Here is a 20,350-nt window from a genome sequence, read left to right as displayed (position 1 = left end):
TTGATACGAATCTTACAAAGATTTATGACTATCCATTGATCATGATCATGTTATCCAACTTTTAGACTAATTTCTTCTGCTGATTCTAGGCTATTTAAAGTGCCTTACTCTGAATCCCAACTCCTTGATACGAATCTTACAAAGATTTATGACTATCCATTGATCATGATCATGTTATCCAACTTTTACACTAATTTCTTCTGCTGAATCAATCTAGATTCTAGGCTATTTAAAATGATCCTTGTTTTTAATCTTTCAAATATCGTTTTAAAGCCCCAAAAGTTTTTATTGATTTGTTTGACTGAAGTTTTGAAAAATATTTTTGTTTACAGTATACCGAGTTTTATCAAAATAATGTCTTGTTTAATATTCCAGGATCCCCCCCTCTAAAGGTTGTTATTGCGACCGACGACGTACCTATTTTCTTTTTGTAGTAGATGTATTGCACTATTTAGACTTTGAACATTGAATCTGAAAAGGACTTAACTTATGTACTTTTCAATTTTATCGTCACGTAGGTTAGCGGCACAAAAACTCAATTAGAAAATCATGTAAAAAAAAGAAAGGGTAAGAAAGAAGAAGAAAAAAAATGTAAATAAATACACTTGTGGAAATAAATGTACTAAATTATTTTTTTAATTGATGATAACATATCCATGTTATTTTTATTTTCTTTTTGGAAACTTGGTAAGATATTTCACAGAAGGGAAAAGAAAGGGGGGATGCATGTAAATAAATACACTTGTGGAAATAAATGTACTAAATTATTTTTTTAATTGATGATAAAATATCCATGTTATTTTTATTTTCTTCAGTTCCCTCAAAAAAAAAAAAAAAAAAAAAATAGGTACCTATTCTTTTTCAGGACCATGGTGTGCGTAACATTTTTTCATCGCTAGTGCAATACTAGAGCTTTAATAAACTGTAGGATAGTCCTATTTCTTCTGCTATCCGTTAGCATTAAGTAGTGAAGACTTCCTTCTGCAGCCTTTGCTTAGGACTTAGGAGTGCCGATGGGCTATCATTATCATTACCTCCGTCTGTAAGTAAGATGAGATGTACGGGTCTTATTAAAGAAAACCCCCCCAGCCCGTTAAATTGACAGTGTGAATTGGTTTATTTCTCACATAGCATAAATATGGTCTTTTTTTTACTACATATTATTATCCCTATTTTAGTACAGAATAATTTTTATTTTTACTGAATTTTGTATTTATTCTCCTCCAATTTGTTGTTGGTGTATATTTTTATATGAATGTCGTATTTTGTTATGTAGGTATTATTGGATTTGTAAGAAGGCCCAAATTTCTTTCTTTCTTCCTTATGTGAGTGTCAAATTGTCAATCACGCTCTATTAGAGTTGTATATTTTCTAGTCATTCTGAACTAATCTTTCACTTTCTCTTACACTTGTAAGTTTCTATTTCATTTTAAGTATGTCGATGGAATAGCAAGAAAATCTCGTATCTCAAAGAGGGGAACAATAACCCCTCTGGTCTCAATTGTTATGTAGGTATTATTGGATTTGTAAGAAGGCCCAAATTTCTTTCTTTCTTCCTTATGTGAGTGTCAAATTGTCAATCACGCTCTTTTAGAGTTGTATATTTTCTAGTCATTCTGAACTAATCTTTCACTCTCTCTTACACTTGTAAGTTTCTAATTGATTTTAAGTATGTCGACGGAATAGCAAGAAAATCTCGTATCTCAAAGAGGGGAACAATAACCCCTCTGGTCTCATTTTTCCTGGCCATTTTTAATCGTTCCCTTATGTTTAAAAGTGTTCTATTAAGGTGACTTTTTGGGAAGCACAAGGGTATTAAATTTTAATATTTTACCTCTAGAGGACAAATAAATCATGTACAAGTTTTTTGAGATACGAAGATTTCTTTCTAGACCGTCAACTTACAATTTTAGCAATTTTTTTAATTTGTTAGGAACCAATCTATGTTTTACCCACGATTGGACGTAACCCCAATCAATGTAATTTGCTTTTGTATATCTATAGTCTATAGGATTTAATCAATAGTACGAAGTCCCTTACCTAGAGTATAATCTTTAGGCAAGAAATTTCATACATAATTTCGAACAATTTGTGTTTTTATTGGTGAAACTGCATCCCCCCTCTCTTTTCCCTTCTGTGAAATATCTTACCAAGTTTCCAAAAAGAAAATAAAAATAACATGGATATTTTATCATCAATTAAAAAAATAATTTAGTACATTTATTTCCACAAGTGTATTTATTTACATTTTTTTTCTTCTTTCTTACCCTTTCAAATAAAAATAACATGGATATTTTATCATCAATTAAAAAAATAATTTAGTACATTTATTTCCACAAGTGTATTTATTTACATTTTTTTCTTCTTTCTTACCCTTTTTTTTTTACATGATTTTCTAATTGAGTTTTTGTGCCGCTAACCTACGTGACGATAAAATTGAAAAGTACATAAGTTAAGTCCTTTTCAGATTCAATGTTCAATGTCTAAATAGTGCAATACATCTACTACAAAAAGAAAATAGGTACGTCGTCGGTCGCAATAACAACCTTTAGAGGGGGGGATCCTGGAATATTAAACAAGACATTATTTTGATAAAACTCGGTATACTGTAAACAAAAATATTTTTAACCAACAACAGCTTATTCTTGAAAGCATTTTGCACTTCATGTCTGAGAAAATAGATAGGTACCATTCTACACTCTGGTCTCAGTTAGTACCCCTATTATACGTACATTAATTTTATTTCCAAAAGAAGGTTTCTTCTTGCCCTGCAGTGGACGGTTGCCCATGCTGATGATATTTTTCGTCATCATTAGGTAGTAGGTACCTAGTACCTAGGTATGTTACGTGAATGTCTCATAACTAGAAGGCTATGTCTATCCCAAAACATGTTCTTTTTGGACTTTGAACTCCGCACGTACTCGCGAAATAAAAAAGTCCTCAATGAAATATTCCTGAGGAAGCGATTTATCCCGAAGTATAGCAGAAGGGAATGTTTTTGACGGTCACTCACCCGGACACTAACGTTACTTAACTTCAGTAAACCATTGGGAACTGGTGCATTTCGAAAAAAAAAGATGTTTGATAGAGGGAACTGTAACTGCTTAGGACTTATTGTCCCCAAAGCGAAGAGAGAAAGGAAGACAGGATAGGAGAAAGCCAGCCGTTCCATGAACAAACCTTATCTATTCTAAGACCCGTACATCTCATCTTACTTACAGACGGAGGTAATGATAATGATAGCCCATCGGCACTCCTAAGTCCTAAGCAAAGGCTGCAAAAGGAAGTCTTAACTACTTAATGCTAACGGATAGCAGAAGAAATAGGACTATCCTACAGTTTATTAAAGCTCTAGTATTGTAATGGCGATGAAAAAATGTTACGCACACCATGGTCCTGAAAAAGAATAGGTACCTTTTTTTTAAAACAGAGGGAACTGTAACTGCTATGGTCTTATCGTCCCGAAATCGAAGAGAGAAGGCAGACAGGATAGGAGAAAGCCAGACGTTCCGAGAACGAACATTATCCCATCAGGATAAAATCCGCCCCGGGCGGGAATCGAACCCGCGACCTAGCGCTTACAAGGCAGACGCACTACCAACTAAGCTAACTAGGTTGGCTACCTATTTTTAAAGGTAAGGAAGTATGAAACATATTTCTAGTTAGCTTGGAGTATCTTCCAAGAGAGACTTGTAAATAAATAAAGAGTCGACCCCGCTGATCGATGTCCGAAACCCTACACTGCCCCGACAACATAGATTCACCTCGTCAATCAACGGTAGACGCACTACCAACTAAGCTAACTAGGCTGGCTACCTATTTTTAAAGGTAAGGAAGTATGAAACATATTTCTAGTTAGCTTGGAGTACCCTCCAAGAGAGACTTGTAAGCGGTAGGTCGCGGGTTGATTCCCGCCGGGGCGGACTTCATTCTAAAATGGTCGACGCCGCTGATCGATGTCCGAAACCCTACACTGCCCCGACAACATAGATTCACCTCGTCAATCAACGGCGTCGGCTATGTGTGATCACAACTTTAGGTTCGTTCTCCGAACGGCTGGCTTTCTCTTATCCTATCCTTCTCTCTTCGATTTCGGGACGACAAGACCTCAGAAGTTTCAGTTTCCTCTATCAAACCTTTTAAAAAGCCAGCCTAGTTAGCTTAGTTGGTAGCGCGTCTGCCTTGTAAGCGCTAGGCCGCGGGTTCGATTCCCGCCCGGGGCGGTTTTTATCCTGATGGGATAATATTCGTTCTCGGAACGGCTGGCTTTCTCCTATCCTGTCTTCCTTCTCTCAGTTCCCTCTGTCAAACTTCTTCAAAAAAAAAGAAAATAATAATAATAATAATGATAATAATAATAATAATTTTTCTCTTATCCTGTCCTCCTTCTCTTTAGATTTCGGGATGACAAGACCTCAGAAGTTTCAGTTCCCTCTATCAAACCTCTTAAAAATAACTAAGAGAACTCTTCGATTTCGAGACGAGTTACAGGTCCCTTTATCAAATCTCTTAAAATTAAATAATAAAAATCAGACTAAACCCTATCACCCCCTTATATCGCCAGTAAGCGCGGGGGTAACATGTTGTCAGCCATATCATCAGTTTCATCTTCTCTTCTCTCGCCCTGGGCTCTACCAGGCAGGGTAATAGCCCGCTTGGTAATCCCGTAGAAACACTTTGGCACCAGAGCCCGCTTTACGGCTTTGAACCGCCAGCCCACGTGACAATGGCAGCGGGCACAGCTGGCTATAGACCATGCGTACCTGCAAATAACAACAGTGCCAGCCTAGTTAGCTTAGTTGGTAGTGCGTCTGTCTTGTAAGCGCTAGGTCGCGGGTTCGATTCCCGCCCGGGGCAGTTTTTATCCTGAACGGGTAATGTTCGTTCTTGGAACGGCTGGCTTTCTCCTATCCTGTCTTCCTTCTCGCTTCGTTTTCGGGACGATAAGACCTTAGTAGTTACAGTTCCCTCTATCAAACTTTGTCCAATATTAATCTTTATAATAACGTATGTTATTACATTAAATAGAAGAGACAGAATCAAGAAACACAATACAAGAAGAAATCTTACAAGAGTTACAAGAAAGAATGAGAACAAGTAGACTAAAATGGTACGGACGCTGAGAGAATACCAAGGAAAATGTTTGACTTACAACTAGAATAGAGTGGAGCACGAGGAAGACCAAGAAAAAGATATAGAGACATGATAAGAGATGACATTGCAAGTAGGGATTTCCAATGGGAAGATATAGAGCGAGATGAACGCTGCAATGACAGAAGATGGTGGAGAGGCTTGGTAAATCGACCCATCAGATGAGATGGAACGATACTAGTTATGTTGTTATGTCATTACATTAAATGGTCTTGTGTAATTCCCGTGTGTGGAGTCCAGTATTTAAGACTAAAGATATTTTAGAAACTTACCCAGGGAACCAGCTGTACTGTGTGGACACTACAGGGTCCAGAATAATATTGTCCACTTTATACAGGGTGATCGTCTCGTGAGTGAAACCGTTCGGATTGATGTAGACACCCTGTGGTCCGGACGCTGACATGAAGAAAATGTCCTTGATGAGACCGATCTCTTGGAAACACCCTATACATCGGATGGACTGGTGATACTGCAACGAGAAACATGAAATATTCTTGATGTTCATTTCAAGTTTAAACTCTTGGCGGTCGCGCAGGCGTCGGTCGCATTAAGAACTTAAAAAATAAAATACAACAATAATACCTACCTGTTGCTTCATCTGTAAGAAAAAAAAACAAGCCCAATCGAACTGAGCTTATGTGGATGAGATAATGATTTTTTTTTTTACCCAGAGGTTTGGTAGAGGGAAATGTAAAAATCTCTTCTCTTATCACTCCGTCCCGAAATTGAAGAGAGACAGGATAAGAGAAAGCCAACCGTTCCGAGAACGAGCCTTATCTCTTAGGATAAAGTTCGCCCCAAAAAAAAAATTGAAAAAAAAAAAAAAAAAAAAAAAACAAGCCCAATCGAACTGAACTTATGTGGATGATGAGATAATGTTTTTTTTTACCCAGAGGTTTGGTAGAGGGAAATGTAAAAATCTCTTCTCTTATCACTCCGTCCCGAAATCGAAGAGAGACAGGATAAGAGAAAGCCAACTGTTCCGAGAACGAGCCTTATCTCTTAGGATAAAGTTCGCCTGGGACGGGAATTGATCTAGCCACCTAGTGCTTTCAAGGCTAGCGCGCAACCCTAAAGGGCCGTTCCCACTTGGTAGAAGAAAAAAAAAATCGTGTCGTGTGTAGTGGGAACACTCTTCAATTACATTGCCTACAGGACATTCGGAAAAAAAATCGGATGAAACTCACGACTAGCGATAAGTGGGAACGGGGCTGAAAAGCTAACAAGTAACAAGGCTGGCTTACCACCTATCACCTGATTCGGAAAAAAAATCGGATGAAACTCACGACTAGCGATAAGTGGGAACGGGGCTTAAAAGCTAACAAGTAACAAGGCTGGCTTACCATCTATCACCTATTTATCAACTCACATTTTTAAAGTAGTCGATCAGTCGATGCAGCCTGTGCAGAGCGTTGTTCAGAGAGAGCATCTCTACTCGTATTGAGTCACTCATGGGAAAGTTGATCAGGATCCAGTAGGACAGTTGCACAGGGTCATCAGGAACTTTGGCACAACAAGCTGGAAGAGAGAAAAAAAAAAGAGAAGTTAAAAAAAGCTCAAGCTGGAGAAGAGAAAAAATTTAAAAAAAAAATCACTTTTTTGACATCAGGGGACCCCAAAAAGGATATTTCCAACCATTTCCCAAGTATGAAAATTTGGACCGATTGCAATACTTTCTCATTACTAGTAGGTATAACTCCGCTATACATTAGTAATAGAGAATAAAAAAAACTATTATTATTAAGTATTATTACTTTACTTTAATAGACCCTTGAGTGGAAGGTAACCCCCAGGCGAGGTTAACGAACTTAACGCCGGAAACGGTATCTACTATGGTAGGGGTCGCAAATCCCGCACGTTCCCAATCCCGCGGGATCCCGCGCGGGATTTGGTGTGTGAAATGCGAATGAGTGAATGGATCTTGTTTTTATAATATAAGATTTAAAATCAAGACTAGAGCCCGTTCTCCGTTTTAATGTTTCCCAATCTACCAATATAATGTTGAAGTCCCCCATCCATATTTTGGCCTTGCTCGTTTAAATTTAATAAGAACTATCATTATTATTCTTTACCGTTTTTGTCGGTGAGTAGGGTGAGGAAATACTGCTTGGCCGTGGCCACCACCAGGGTCAACTCGTACTGGCGATACACGAAGCTAGGCCACGCGGTAGTCTGGGCGACTTGCAAGTCACAGACCGCCCGCTTCGAGCCTCGGCGCCACCGCTCTAAACTGGCCGGACAAGATGGCTGCAGAGGGTCTTCTAATACGATCTCTGGTAGTATGAGCACCCGACCTTGTGCAAACCATCTGACACAAAACAAAGAGGACAAGATGGCTGCAGAGGGTCTTCTAATACGATCTCTGGTAGTATGAGCACCCGACCTTGTGCAAACCATCTGACACAAAACAAAGTAATTTATTTTCTACGAAGGTAAGAATACTGAATACTTCAAGGCACATTATTTTACATCCTATCCAGGAACAGAAAAGTTTGGTCAGAAAATTTCCGCCCATCCGGAATTCGAACCCAACACCTCAAGGTTGAGAGACAGTGCTCTTGACCACTCAACCCAGAGGCGGGCTATTCATGATTTGATTGATTTTCAATTGATTTGGTTTCAAATACCAAAGGATTACGTAGGTTTTCTTTACAGTCAATTTTCAGATTGTTTATCTCCCTAAAGGAACTAATTTAAGCACCTCCCACATAATATAATGGTAATTTAAAACAAAGTAATTTATTTTCTACGAAGGTAAGAATACTGAATACTTCAAGGCACATTATTTTACGTCCTATCCAGGAACAGAAAAGTTTGGTCAGAAAATTTCCGCCCATCCGGAATTCGAACCCAACACCTCAAAGTTGAGAGACAGTGCTCTTGACCACTCAGCCCAGAGGCGGGCTATTCATGATTTGATTGCTTTTCAATTGATTTGGTTTCAAATACCAAAGGATTACGTAGGTTTTCTTTACAGTCAATTTTCAGATTGTTTATCTCCCTAAAGGAACTAATTTAAGCACCTCCCACATAATATAATGGTAATTTAATATTGAATTCCCTGTACCTACCTTCCAGAGGACACACAGTCCAACACTCTGAACCTCTGAGTGACCCTGGCCTTACAGCAGAATTCACCTTGGTGATCCTCATCAGAGCCCACCTCGAAAATTTCAAGTGTCACTCCGATGATTTTACCCAGATCTCGACTTGCAATGATGTGTCGTTTGGGGTCATGCATTATCCTGTAAAAGTAAATGGACAAATAGAATAGTATAAATTTGGGGTTAAATTTATGAACTAATGGCAATGCAATTGAAGGGGCAACATAGGTATTTATCACCTAAACCCCCGCCAAAGGTGACTGAAACTCTTTCTTTGCGATTTTCTTTCTATTCTTTACCGTTTTTGTCGGTGAGTAGGGTGAGGAAATACTGCTTGGCCGTGGCCACCACCAGGGTCAACTCGTACTGGCGATACACGAAGCTAGGCCACGCGGTAGTCTGGGCGACTTGCAAGTCACAGACCGCCCGCTTCGAGCCTCGGCGCCACCGCTCTAAACTGGCCGGACAAGATGGCTGCAGAGGGTCTTCTAATACGATCTCTGGTAGTATGAGCACCCGACCTTGTGCAAACCATCTGACACAAAACAAAGTAATTTATTTTCTACGAAGGTAAGAATACTGAATACTTCAAGGCACATTATTTTACATCCTATCCAGGAACAGAAAAGTTTGGTCAGAAAATTTCCGCCCATCCGGAATTCGAACCCAACACCTCAAGGTTGAGAGACAGTGCTCTTGACCACTCAACCCAGAGGCGGGCTATTCATGATTTGATTGATTTTCAATTGATTTGGTTTCAAATACCAAAGGATTACGTAGGTTTTCTTTACAGTCAATTTTCAGATTGTTTATCTCCCTAAAGGAACTAATTTAAGCACCTCCCACATAATATAATGGTAATTTAATATTGAATTCCCTGTACCTACCTTCCAGAGGACACACAGTCCAACACTCTGAACCTCTGAGTGACCCTGGCCTTACAGCAGAATTCACCTTGGTGATCTTCATCAGAGCCCACCTCGAAAATTTCAAGTGTCACTCCAATGATTTTACCCAGATCTCGACTTGCAATGATGTGTCGTTTGGGGTCATGCATTATCCTGTAAAAGTAAATGGACAAATAGAATAGTATAAATTTGGGGTTAAATTTATGAACAAATGGCATAAAAAAATTCTCTCTCTCTCTTGTGGGAAATACAACTTTTTACTGGGATTTTAATGTTTCCATTGAAGGATTTTCTACAATGACATTCCCCTAATAAGGGTATACTTTCAATGCTAGATATCCTAGACTCAAAGGCTTAGTGGGAATATTGGTACAAGAAATACAAATGGCATAAAAAAATTCTCTCTCTCTCTTGTGGGAAATACAACTTTTTACTGGGATTTTAATGTTTCCATTGAAGGATTTTCTATAATTATATCCCCCTAATAAGGGTATACTTTCAATGCTAGATATCCTAGACTCAAAGGCTTAGTGGGAATATTGGTACAAGAAATTTTTTCTCAGATATTCTAATCCAAATGGATTTAAATAACTTAATAAATAAACAAGGAATCTCTCTCTTGATATAAAATGGTCTTTTGATTAGTCTGGTACGATGTGAGGGTAATCTTAGGAGAACTCACTTTTTCTGTAGAAATCCAAACATGTTATGATTCTCATCCAGGCTTTCTCGTATAGCATTCACAATCTCTGGATTTGAATAGTTGAGTGGTATGGTTTGTCCTGGTATGAGAACTCTCAGTCCCATGATCAGATTGGCCGGAATCAGAGGCAATGTTTGAACAGAGCCTTCTTCCAGATATGTGTGACCTGGGAGTGCTTGAAAATTGCGTGCTAAATACTGGGGGTAAAAGAAAAGATAAAAATCAGTCACTAATGAATTACGGTTTTGTTTTGCCAAAATTCCAAAAGAAAAGGAATTTATAGGACAGGTACCTTGTTCATACCTTTTAGGCTTGGACTTGAAATTGAACTTCATTTTATTAATACCTCATACTTTGCAAAGGTGATTTTTTTTTCCTCCAAGACAGAGCTTGTGTACTTGGAGGATAGGAAACAAAACTTACCAAATGCTGATAGGGTAACTGGATATCAAATGGGACCTCCTCTCCGTTATCACTCTCATCACCATTGTCAGCTACAGTCTCATTTGACTCAGTACCATTCGGCTCATTATCTCTTGTAACTAATCTGAATTCGGACAAGTCTGGATCATCCCTTATGATTACCATGTCTACAACATCACCACCTTCTTGGACAGAATTGTTATCACCACTATCATTGTGAGCATTGTTGTCGTTGGCAATAATGTTAAAATAATGATTGAGGAGCTCTGACACAAAAACAAGGACCAAGACCTTATTCCTCCACCAACTTTGACCCCTTCTTAAGTTGGCTTTTCTTTTTATCCAATTCACCAAACTGTCTGAACAACCCAGAAATGACCAAACTAAACTATTCTATAATTATTATAGAAACAGCACTTATTAAAGGATGCCATTGATATAATGATTTAAGTAAAGTTTGCTATTTTATTTTGGTTTTATTTAATAATTACCTCAGGTTCAGAACTCTTGAATGTGACCTTCACAGTGGTCTGATTGTTGGCTGCATACTTGTGTGAAATCAAATTGAGAAGAGAGTCATAGACATTATCAGTGTTATCATTGATAAGCAAATCATAATCATGGGCATGTAGGAAGTTTAGAGAAGATAATCCTGGGATGATGAAGGACACAACAGCTTCTGTGGTTTCAAATGGGTTCTTGATGTCCATACCGGACCATCTGTGGTCTTGCTTGACACTGATTCCAAGAGCTGCAGTGAACACATCTTTCACTGTACGCAAGTCAATTGTGCTAGATGGTTGGAATTCAATAGCTTCTGGGGTGTGCAGGATTGAAAACTCATTAGCCCTTACTGAAATAAAAAGAAATACAATAATAAATAGGTAGAAAGTAATGAATGCAGTGATGTAATGGTTAGTGTATTGGACTTTAGATAAATATCTGAAAATAGGTAGTTCAAGTTAAGTTGTAAAATCTTAGCAAGTGATCTACATATGTTTATCAGGCAACATTCATGACACTCATTCTTGCTTGACACAATTTAATCTCCTTTAGAAGTATGGACTATGGTAAACCAATTACCAACAGGGTGTAGTTTTGTTCCAAGGTAGGAAGGGTTGGGTGTTGTCCTTATCACTAGCTCTGATAAGAAAGATATTGATTTGCTTACCTGTGACAAGCACGGAACACAAAGTGATCAGTCCAGATTTCAACATTTTCATGATTGATCCTAAATATCACAATTTAATATAAAAGAAAGGTCCACTTCGAAAGTTATATCATTTTATTATTTATTTTCTTGTTCAGTAATCTGAAATCCAGAATCCAATTTTTTTCTTCTTCAAAAATAAACGATGGTGCTGCTGTCTGCTGTTTTCTGGTGCAGCGGCCATCATGCGCGCGCATTTGAAAAATCGCCCACCCACCGGAATCCAAAGAGGCATGAGCACAGATTACTTTAAGGCTATTTTATTTTATGATGCTACATGATGTAAGAAGATGATCGCATCTTCTCACATCATGCTCACATCAGAGTGGGGATGAATTTTTTGGAAACGCCTCTGCGACCCTAGTGGAAGAATAATGAACTTTCAATTTATTCCGCGCTGTTTCAAAAACAGCGCAAATGTCAAACCAGATGCAAGTCCGGAGTCACATCAGTCTACATCAGTTAGCATTTGAGGGGAAGCAAATGTTATTGTAGGGGAACATGATGCCAGGGTGGGGAAGTGAAAATAAAACACAAAAAATTCAAATGTTGATGCTCACATCAGTTACATCAGAATAAAAAACAGGCTTAATGTAAACGGACCCTTTAAAAATCAGCTGGTTGATTTACAACAAAACAAGATTTCAAACAAAAATCAAGATTGATCAAGATTAATTTATTTCTTTTAAAATAAAGTTTCTTGTTATCTCTTTCAAATTTCTGTGATAAGATTAGTCAAGATTACAAACCAACTGCTTAAGAGAAATTATCCATTGGACCATTTCATTAGAGATTACTTCTTCACTTTGAAATGATGGCCACAAAGCTTGGAGGTCTTTGCCCAAGGATTATCTTGTAAGAGAGATCCTGAGATAATTCAACTGCTCTACCACATAAGCTCTGATATTGAGTAATTCCTGTTCAGAAAAGGATCTATTCTCAACCCTTGTTCAAAATGGGGTAAGTAGAAACCGTAGGGATTTAGCAAAATGTATTCAATGTCTTAACACTGATCTGATTGGTAACCAAGATATCAGTTTCAAACACTGTGATATTATGTGTAAGATTGTGTTAAAATACGGTAATCCATTAGTTACTAGTACAGGACATCTATTAAAATTTAGCCTTTGAAAATGCTATACTTATTGTTTTGTTTTAAAGGCAGAACTTAATGAATTTGGCTATTGCTACACAGTGCATTGTAGAAGAGTTGAAGTAACAGGAGTAAATTCAAAACTGACTGTCTAATATTCTGCCTCAAGTTAGAGATGGGTAGTACTTGGTATTTTTGAGAACTGGTAAAAGTAATTGATTACTTTTCGAGAACTGAGTACAAAATACTCGTTGTAATCCAATTACTTTCACTCGTTAGATATAACCGAATCAAGGGAAAAATCTGAAATTCGGCAAAAGTTGCACTTGGCTCCGCCCACACAGGACCCCTATCATAACTCCGTCAATTTTCAATGTAATCTCTCGTAACTCGACAGGACCCCTATCATAACTCCGTCAATTTTCAATGTAATCTCACGAAATTTGGACCATATGTTAACCTATACTTCCTTATTATACCTTTGAAAATCGCTAATTTTACGACTGACTCACTCACTCATCACTTTGAAACTTTTCACACTAATAGAGTCCCACATAGTAACAATGCATGAAGTTTCGTTGGTCCACATCAAATAGTGTGGGAGCTAGAGCGAGTTGAAAATGGTTACTTTTCATACTGACTCACTCACTGCAGTGTGGAGATAGTGGTGTGGTGGAGCGTGGGGAGAAACCTCAGGGTGAGGCTGAGTGGACTGTCGTGAAGAGAATGGACGATACATCCTACCATTACTTTACAAAATATTAAGATGATGCCAGGGTGGGGAAGTGAAAATAAAACACAAAAAATTCAAATGTTGATGCTCACATCAGTTACATCAGAATAAAAAACAGGCTTAATGTAAACGGACCCTTTAAAAATCAGCTGGTTGATTTACAACAAAACAAGATTTCAAACAAAAATCAAGATTGATCAAGATTAATTTATTTCTTTTAAAATAAAGTTTCTTGTTATCTCTTTCAAATTTCTGTGATAAGATTAGTCAAGATTACAAACCAACTGCTTAAGAGAAATTATCCATTGGACCATTTCATTAGAGATTACTTCTTCACTTTGAAATGATGGCCACAAAGCTTGGAGGTCTTTGCCCAAGGATTATCTTGTAAGAGAGATCCTGAGATAATTCAACTGCTCTACCACATAAGCTCTGATATTGAGTAATTCCTGTTCAGAAAAGGATCTATTCTCAACCCTTGTTCAAAATGGGGTAAGTAGAAACCGTAGGGATTTAGCAAAATGTATTCAATGTCTTAACACTGATCTGATTTCAAAGGGTTAAAGCACACCAACTTGAAATATTTGAAAAAAAAAAAAAAAAATGGGGTCTAGAATTTAAACACTTTCTATCATTTCTTACAGGACATGTACTAGAATGGATCGAGTAGTACGAGACTGGACATTATGGAAACACATCAACTCGTCTGGTGACCCAATTCCCATGGTGCGACTCAAAGAGTTTATTCCCTATGTATTGAAATGTACAGAGGAAGTGAAATTGACATTTGAAAGTGAACCCCTTGTCCCTGGTGAAAATGACACAGAGGCAATTGAGAATGAAGAGTCTTGTACTTGCTTGTCATTATTTTTGTCACATTTATCGTCACACTGCAACACTCTGTACTCGCTCAGTCTAGAACACGTTACAGTTGATGCCAAGAAGGTAGGTTTTGTTCACAAGTGATTAATATTATTATTAGTATTAGCATTAGCTAGAACACGTTACAGTTGATGCCAAGAAGGTAGGTTTTGTTCACAAGTGATTAATATTATTATTAGTATTAGCATTAGCATTGGTATTGGTATTATTATTATCATTTTAACCATCCATCTATTTGCTACCTCCCTCCTCACATAAAGCTATCAGCACCCAAGAGCCCAGATAGTGTATCCAGAATCAAAGTTCATAACATTGCCTAGATCCAGTAGCCCATTGTGAAATTTTGCATTTATCTAGGCGCACGGCAGTGCGCCAGGCCAAGTTCCGGCCTGAGCACGCCAGTGTGTATATTACACGAAGCATTTCGACGCATTTTTACCCCTATCATAACTCCGTCAATTTTCAATGTAATCTCACGAAATTTGGACCATATGTTAATCTATACTTCCTTATTATACCTGTGAAATTTCGAAGTTCTAGCCTTACCGGAAGGGGTAGAAAAAACGGATTTTCAGATTGTTTATCTCCCTAAAGGAACTAATTTAAGCACCTCCCACATAATATAATGGTAATTTAATATTGAATTCCCTGTACCTACCTTCCAGAGGACACACAGTCCAACACTCTGAACCTCTGAGTGACCCTGGCCTTACAGCAGAATTCACCTTGGTGATCTTCATCAGAGCCCACCTCGAAAATTTCAAGTGTCACTCCAATGTTGAGGCACTTCCCGATGTCGTAGAAACTTGAAATTTGGCAGGATGGTAGGTCTTGATGAGTAAGTAAAGGGAAAAAATTGCGATCATTTAATTAAAATTTAAAACAATATACATACCCACAAGGTGTCCCAGAATCTAGGCGCACGGCAGTGCGCCAGGCCAAGTTCCGGCCTGAGCACGCCAGTGTGTATATTACACGAAGCATTTCGACGCATTTTTACCCCTATCATAACTCCGTCAATTTTCAATGTAATCTCACGAAATTTGGACCATATGTTAATCTATACTTCCTTATTATACCTGTGAAATTCCGAAGTTCTAGCCTTACCGGAAGGGGTAGAAAAAACGGTTTGAAAATCGCTAATTTTACTACTGACTCACTCACTCACTCATCAAAATGTTGAGGTACTTCCCGATGTCGTAGAAACTTGAAATTTGGCAGGGCTCTTCCGAAGCCTCCATTGGTCATTCATTGTTCATGTGAGCCTTAACTTATAATACCTCCATTGTTCATTGTTCCCTCTACACTAGTCTCTCTGTGCGATTCGGATTCAAAGCTTTGAAGGTAAGATTTGGTATTGTTAAGGCGCTTACCGTTATATCCCTTTTTTCCAGCTTTTTTTTCAAGAGGTTTGATAGAGGGAACTGTAACAAGTTAGGGTTTCAAAGCCTTGAAGGTAAACTTTGGTAGTAGTTAAGGCACTTACTGATATACCCAGTTTCCCCTTCTCTTCTTTATTATTGTTTCAAGAGGTTTGATAGAGGGAACTGTAACAAGGGAGGTTTTATGGTCCCGAAATCGAAGAGAGGAGAATGACAGGATAGGAGAAAGCCAGCCGTTCCGAGAACGAAACTTGTTTATCAGTTACTTTCCCTTCATAAAAAAAAACTTGTTTGGGATAAAGTTCGACCAGGGCGGGAATCGAACCCGCGACAGCGCTTACGCTTACAAGGAAGCTTCCTAGCTAACTATCCTGACTACCTTCACTCTTATTCTCCTTCCCCTGATAGGTAAGTGAAAATGGTTTCTTCAAATTAAATTGATCCCAAGGGCAACCTAGCTAACTATCCTGACTACCTTCACTCTTATTCTCCTTCCCCTGATAGGTAAGTGAAAATGGTTTCTTCAAATTAAATTGATCCCCACATTAATGCCTAGATCCTTGACAAATGGAGTGTGCCATGTGATGTGTTCCAAGTAGTTCACGCTTTATTTGTTTTGCCCCTCATCCCAGAATTTGACCCTTCTATCCCACAGCTCCTAGACCTGAGGTTCACCTACATCAGCGACTCTGAAGTGACCATCATCTATGATCTGCCTTGTCTGACACATCTGTATCTCGCCGCTCCCACGCCTAAACGACTCGAAGAGTTTTCCATATCGGATCGATCTATCACCATGCTGTGTACTTCCAATCCAAGGTATGAAAAGGCTTTGTTTTGTTTTTTGTTTTGTTTTTTTTTTTTTTTTTTTTTTTTTTTTTTGGTTCGATTCGGCGTGAAAAATCCCATGGGATCAACTATTCACATGCTTTCTTGTTAATGGTTCACAAATAAAAGGGAAATTTGTTGACACCGGGGAGTATCGAACCCGCAACTTCTCAACTGTAAGTCAGACAGTACTAAAAGTAGCACGATTCGATTCGGCGTGAAAAATCACATTGATTAGAGTATTCACATCCGAATGACCAAATGTTTTCGATGTCTCCTACCGTTTATGCGAAATAAGGGTTAAGCAACAATGACTTTGGTTAATATCAGGATGGGTGACTGTCCGATTTTTACCAAATTGTTACAGTCGCGTTCTTGGACCATACCGGGATAGCATACCAAATTTTATTTCTCTACGACAAACCGTTCTTGAGATATTTTTCCACGAAATGAGGGTTAAGCAACAATTAGTTTGGTTAATATCTGGATGGGTGATTATCCGATTTTTGCCAAATTGTTACAGTCGCGTCCTTGGACCATATCGGGATAGCATACCAAATTTCATTTCTCTACTACAAACCGTTCTTGAGATATTTTGTTCACAACCTTTTTAACATTTTCCACGAAATGAGGGTTAAGCAACATTGACTTTGGTTGATATCTGGATGAGTGACTGTCCGATTTTTACCAAATTGTTACAGTCGCGTTCTTGGACCATACCGGGATAGCATACCAAATTTCATCGCTTTACGACAAACCGTTCTTGAGATATTTTGTTCACAACTTTCTACTTTTTCCCATTTAAACCTGTAGTACGTACGTACGTACGTACGTTCGTACGTACGTACGTTACGTACGTACGTACGTACGTTACGTACGTACGTTACGTACGTACGTACGTTACGTACAGACCATGGGCTAAAAACCACTTTTTTGGAATCAGGGGATCCCAAAACGGATATTTCCAACCATTTCCCGATTTTGAAAATTTGGACCGATTGCAATACTTTCATTACTAGTATAGCTCCGCTATACTGTAGTAATAGAAAGTAAAAAAAGGAATTTTAAGTGTGTTAAGCGTTCCCTGCTTAATGCACTACGTTAAATTTTATGATTTGACTTGGACTCGAACCACCAACCTCCAGATCCGAAGTCCACGGCGCTAACCACTACACCACTGAGGTTGGTAGATTTTTCAAGTTGGGAAGACGGCATGTTGTATTTCTAATAGTTTACTCGTATGTACAAACGCTATCACGCTGCCTAGTTTTTTTTTTTTTTTTTTAGGTTCATGTGAGCCTCCATTGGTCATTCATTGTTCATGTGAGCCTTAACTTATAATACCTCCATTGTTCATTGTTCCCTACTTATAAAACTTATAAACAGCCCCAAATTCTAATACAGCAAAAAATAAATGAATATTTGACATGTTTCTCTGGTTTCAGGAATGACGAAAATGGGTATGAACAGATCATGCGTGCAGCTTCTGTTCGATTGCTTCTAGTTCCTCAAAATGTTTCTAATGACACAGCCAAGGTTGCCAAGTCTTTCGATACCCTGGTAGTAACAGGTAAGTGACCAGCCTAGTTTTACCTTAGTTGGTAGCGCGTCTGCTTTGTAAATGCTAAACGGATAATGTTCGTTCTCGGGACGGCTGGCTTTCTCCTATCATATCTTTCCTCTCTCCTATATCGGGACGATAAGACAGTAGCAGTTACAGTTCCCTCTATCAAACCTCTTTTCTTTTAAAATAAAGTTTCTTGTTATCTCTTTCAAATTTCTGTGATAAGATTAGTCAAGATTACAAACCAACTGCTTAAGAGAAATAATCCATTGGACCATTTCATTAGAGATTACTTCTTCACTTTGAAATGATGGCCACAAAGAAAAAAAAAATCCAAAATTTAACACTTTTTTTCTTTCCTCCCTAGGTTACCCCAGCATCACGAACATCACCCTGCGCCATGCGGCAGCGTGTCTGAGTGGACTCCGACTGTTAGACGTACGGGGCAGCTCGTGTACCCCGGACGCTGTGGCTCAGTTCCGCTCGAGTAGACCCGAAGTGACGCTGCTAGCCGGCCCTGATCCGGATCCCCACCCGCCCGGGCTAATATTCGATCCCCCCTCTCCTATCCCGCTGTTACCGGGCCTGAGAGTCGTACTGCACAGGATTGAGAATCAACCCGTTGTAGCAGTCGTGGGGGGAGATGGAAACAATAACGCCGCTGAGGAAGAGGGGGAAAGAGAGGAGAATGATTGGGTGGCAAATGAGAGAGAGAGGGTTAATGAGGAGAGAATAGAGGGAGGGAACGAGGAAGAGGAGGGTAATGAGAGAGAAGGAGGGAATGAGGAAGAAGAGGGAGCGAATGAAGAGAGACTAGAGGGAAATGAGATGGGTAATGAAGGAGAGGAAGAGAATGAGCAGAGGAGGGACGATGAGGAAATAAGTGATGCCGAGGTGTGAAGAGGAAATAACATTTATTTATTTCAAGAGGTTTGATAGAGAGAAATTTAACAACGGAGGTCTTATCGTCTCGAAATCGAAGAGAGGACAGGATAAGAGAAACCTATCCGTTCCGAGAACGAACCTTATCGGTTTAGGATAAAGTTCGCCCCGGGCGGGAATCGAACTCCCGAAATGGAACCGATTCCGATTGCGCGCCATCTTGGATTTCCTATGGTTTAGTACGTACAAGCGCTATTTCAGGGTGTGGTTATGTACCTTGTTGAGATAAGCTCGGACGAGGTGAGATAGGATATTGTTTCTACAGTTTCGCATTGGAGTGGTAACTTGAGCAAGGATAGCGTGGGAGTGTTGGGTATTTTTTTCTAACCCTCTGTCCCGGCGGCAATGTTTAAAATATATTTTATATTTATTTTTGTTTGCTTTGTAATTCGCTTGTTTGTAATATCTAATATAAATGAAAAGTATAATAAAAATGTGCAAACTCGAGATGAAAAGTAAAAAATGAATTCAGATTGTACCTACAAGTTGCCGGAAAAAAAATCAAAATTTCGAATTTCCCGCCAACTTTACACGCTCATGAAGGTTGTGTAAGGTTACCACATCATTTTCTACACGCCAAGAAAGGACGGGAATGGCCTATCTCAGCCCCATACATAACCACAACCTCAGTTTCCAAAAGGAAAGTTCCGTTTCCGAAAGGAAAATACTTCTCAGATATTCGCAGAAGAAAAACGGCCTTCGTCTTCTTTTTCTTCGCCTTTTCCCGTGTACAGACGGGGTCGGCCTTTTTCGTCAGCCTCTCAATCAGCCCTAACTAGGGTGATTGCTTTGGGCTGACGTTTGGTTTTGGCTACAAATTTTACCAGTGGATGCCCTTCGCACTAAACCTTTGCTATTTCTTTAGTAAGGGAAATCCAGGCTGGTATACTGCCTGTTTAACGTCCCCCAGCCAGACTAAGCTGGTCTACTCCCTGTTTAACGTCCCTCAGGACTAAGGCTGATAAATAAGTCTACAAGTGGGAGAAGTTGAACAACCTCGAGTTACTGGACTAAGATTGGAGTTCAGTTAGAAGTCATTATTTCCTGGACTAAGGCTGATAAATAAGTCTACAAGTGGGAGAAGTTGATCAACCTCGAGTTACTGGACTAAGATTGGAGTTCAGTCAGAAGTCATTATTTCCTGGACTAAGGCTGAGAATTCTACAAGTGGGAGAAGTTGAACAACCTCGAGTTACTGGACTAAGGTGGAGTCAAGCTAGAAGTCATTATTTCCTGGACTAAGGCTGATAAATAATTCTACAAGTGGGAGAAGTTGAACAATCTCATCCCTGTTTAACGTCCCTCAGCCAGACAAAAATGGTATTTCGCAAATATAGCTAAAAGCATGATGGTATACTTTGGAACCATTTTGTACATAATGTGTCGTGTAATTTAAAATTTGCTATTTTATATTTTACTGTACATGA

The 20,350-nt window shown here is 38.9% G+C and overlaps 3 protein-coding genes and 2 long non-coding RNA genes across 5 annotated transcripts; 2 read left to right on the top strand and 3 right to left on the bottom strand.

Moving 5' to 3' along the window:
• The first annotated feature begins 828 nt into the window (after positions 1-828).
• Positions 829-2,223, top strand: LOC108252288. Its single transcript, XR_001809486.2, has 2 exons — positions 829-1,276; positions 1,513-2,223. It is a non-coding gene; the product is annotated as an uncharacterized LOC108252288 (long non-coding RNA).
• Positions 2,224-3,562: 1,339 nt separating this feature from the next.
• Positions 3,563-4,157, bottom strand: LOC113467058. The gene is made up of 2 exons (XR_003391265.1): positions 3,997-4,157; positions 3,563-3,764 (listed from the first exon to the last, which is right to left on the bottom strand). It is a non-coding gene; the product is annotated as an uncharacterized LOC113467058 (long non-coding RNA).
• A 272-nt stretch (positions 4,158-4,429) lies between these two features.
• Positions 4,430-10,524, bottom strand: LOC103508391 (protein cereblon). The gene is made up of 7 exons (XM_026822978.1): positions 10,290-10,524; positions 9,846-10,063; positions 8,223-8,396; positions 7,224-7,459; positions 6,521-6,669; positions 5,424-5,620; positions 4,430-4,763 (listed from the first exon to the last, which is right to left on the bottom strand). The coding sequence occupies exons 1-7, from the start codon at positions 10,452-10,454 to the stop codon at positions 4,553-4,555; spliced, it is 1,350 nt and encodes a 449-aa protein (XP_026678779.1). The 5' UTR covers positions 10,455-10,524; the 3' UTR covers positions 4,430-4,552.
• A 226-nt stretch (positions 10,525-10,750) lies between these two features.
• LOC113467055 (renin receptor-like) lies at positions 10,751-11,660 on the bottom strand. The gene is made up of 2 exons (XM_026822981.1): positions 11,461-11,660; positions 10,751-11,142 (listed from the first exon to the last, which is right to left on the bottom strand). The coding sequence occupies exons 1-2, from the start codon at positions 11,510-11,512 to the stop codon at positions 10,766-10,768; spliced, it is 429 nt and encodes a 142-aa protein (XP_026678782.1). The 5' UTR covers positions 11,513-11,660; the 3' UTR covers positions 10,751-10,765.
• A 2,152-nt stretch (positions 11,661-13,812) lies between these two features.
• On the top strand, positions 13,813-18,997 carry LOC113466929. Its single transcript, XM_026822748.1, has 6 exons — positions 13,813-13,817; positions 13,970-14,181; positions 15,472-15,551; positions 16,245-16,408; positions 17,863-17,987; positions 18,349-18,997. Exons 1-6 carry the CDS (start codon positions 13,813-13,815, stop codon positions 18,879-18,881), a joined length of 1,119 nt encoding a protein of 372 aa, XP_026678549.1. The 3' UTR covers positions 18,882-18,997.
• Positions 18,998-20,350: the final 1,353 nt, after the last annotated feature.

The sequence above is a fragment of the Diaphorina citri genome, unplaced genomic scaffold (genome assembly GCF_000475195.1).
Source record: "Diaphorina citri unplaced genomic scaffold, Diaci psyllid genome assembly version 1.1 scaffold19, whole genome shotgun sequence".
In the NCBI taxonomy this organism is placed as follows: domain Eukaryota; kingdom Metazoa; phylum Arthropoda; class Insecta; order Hemiptera; family Psyllidae; genus Diaphorina; species Diaphorina citri.
The sequence above is the reverse complement of the archived record's forward strand: the minus strand, read 5'-3'. Positions and strand labels throughout refer to the sequence as shown.

Coding starts and splice junctions, on each gene's coding strand:
- LOC103508391 (XM_026822978.1), bottom strand. CDS start 10,454: ATGGTAATCATAAGGGATGATCCAGACTTGTCCGAATTCAGATTAGTT. Junction 7,460..8,222: donor GACTGTGTGTCCTCTGGAAG/GTAGGTACAGGG, acceptor GTTTTGTGTCAG/ATGGTTTGCACAAGGTCGGG. Junction 5,621..6,520: donor TGATCGACTACTTTAAAAAT/GTGAGTTGATAA, acceptor TTCTCGTTGCAG/TATCACCAGTCCATCCGATG.
- LOC113467055 (XM_026822981.1), bottom strand. CDS start 11,512: ATGAAAATGTTGAAATCTGGACTGATCACTTTGTGTTCCGTGCTTGTC. Junction 11,143..11,460: donor GTGTTCCGTGCTTGTCACAG/GTAAGCAAATCA, acceptor TTTTTATTTCAG/TAAGGGCTAATGAGTTTTCA.
- LOC113466929 (XM_026822748.1), top strand. Junction 16,409..17,862: donor CTGTGTACTTCCAATCCAAG/GTATGAAAAGGC, acceptor CTCTGGTTTCAG/GAATGACGAAAATGGGTATG. Junction 17,988..18,348: donor CGATACCCTGGTAGTAACAG/GTAAGTGACCAG, acceptor TTTCCTCCCTAG/GTTACCCCAGCATCACGAAC.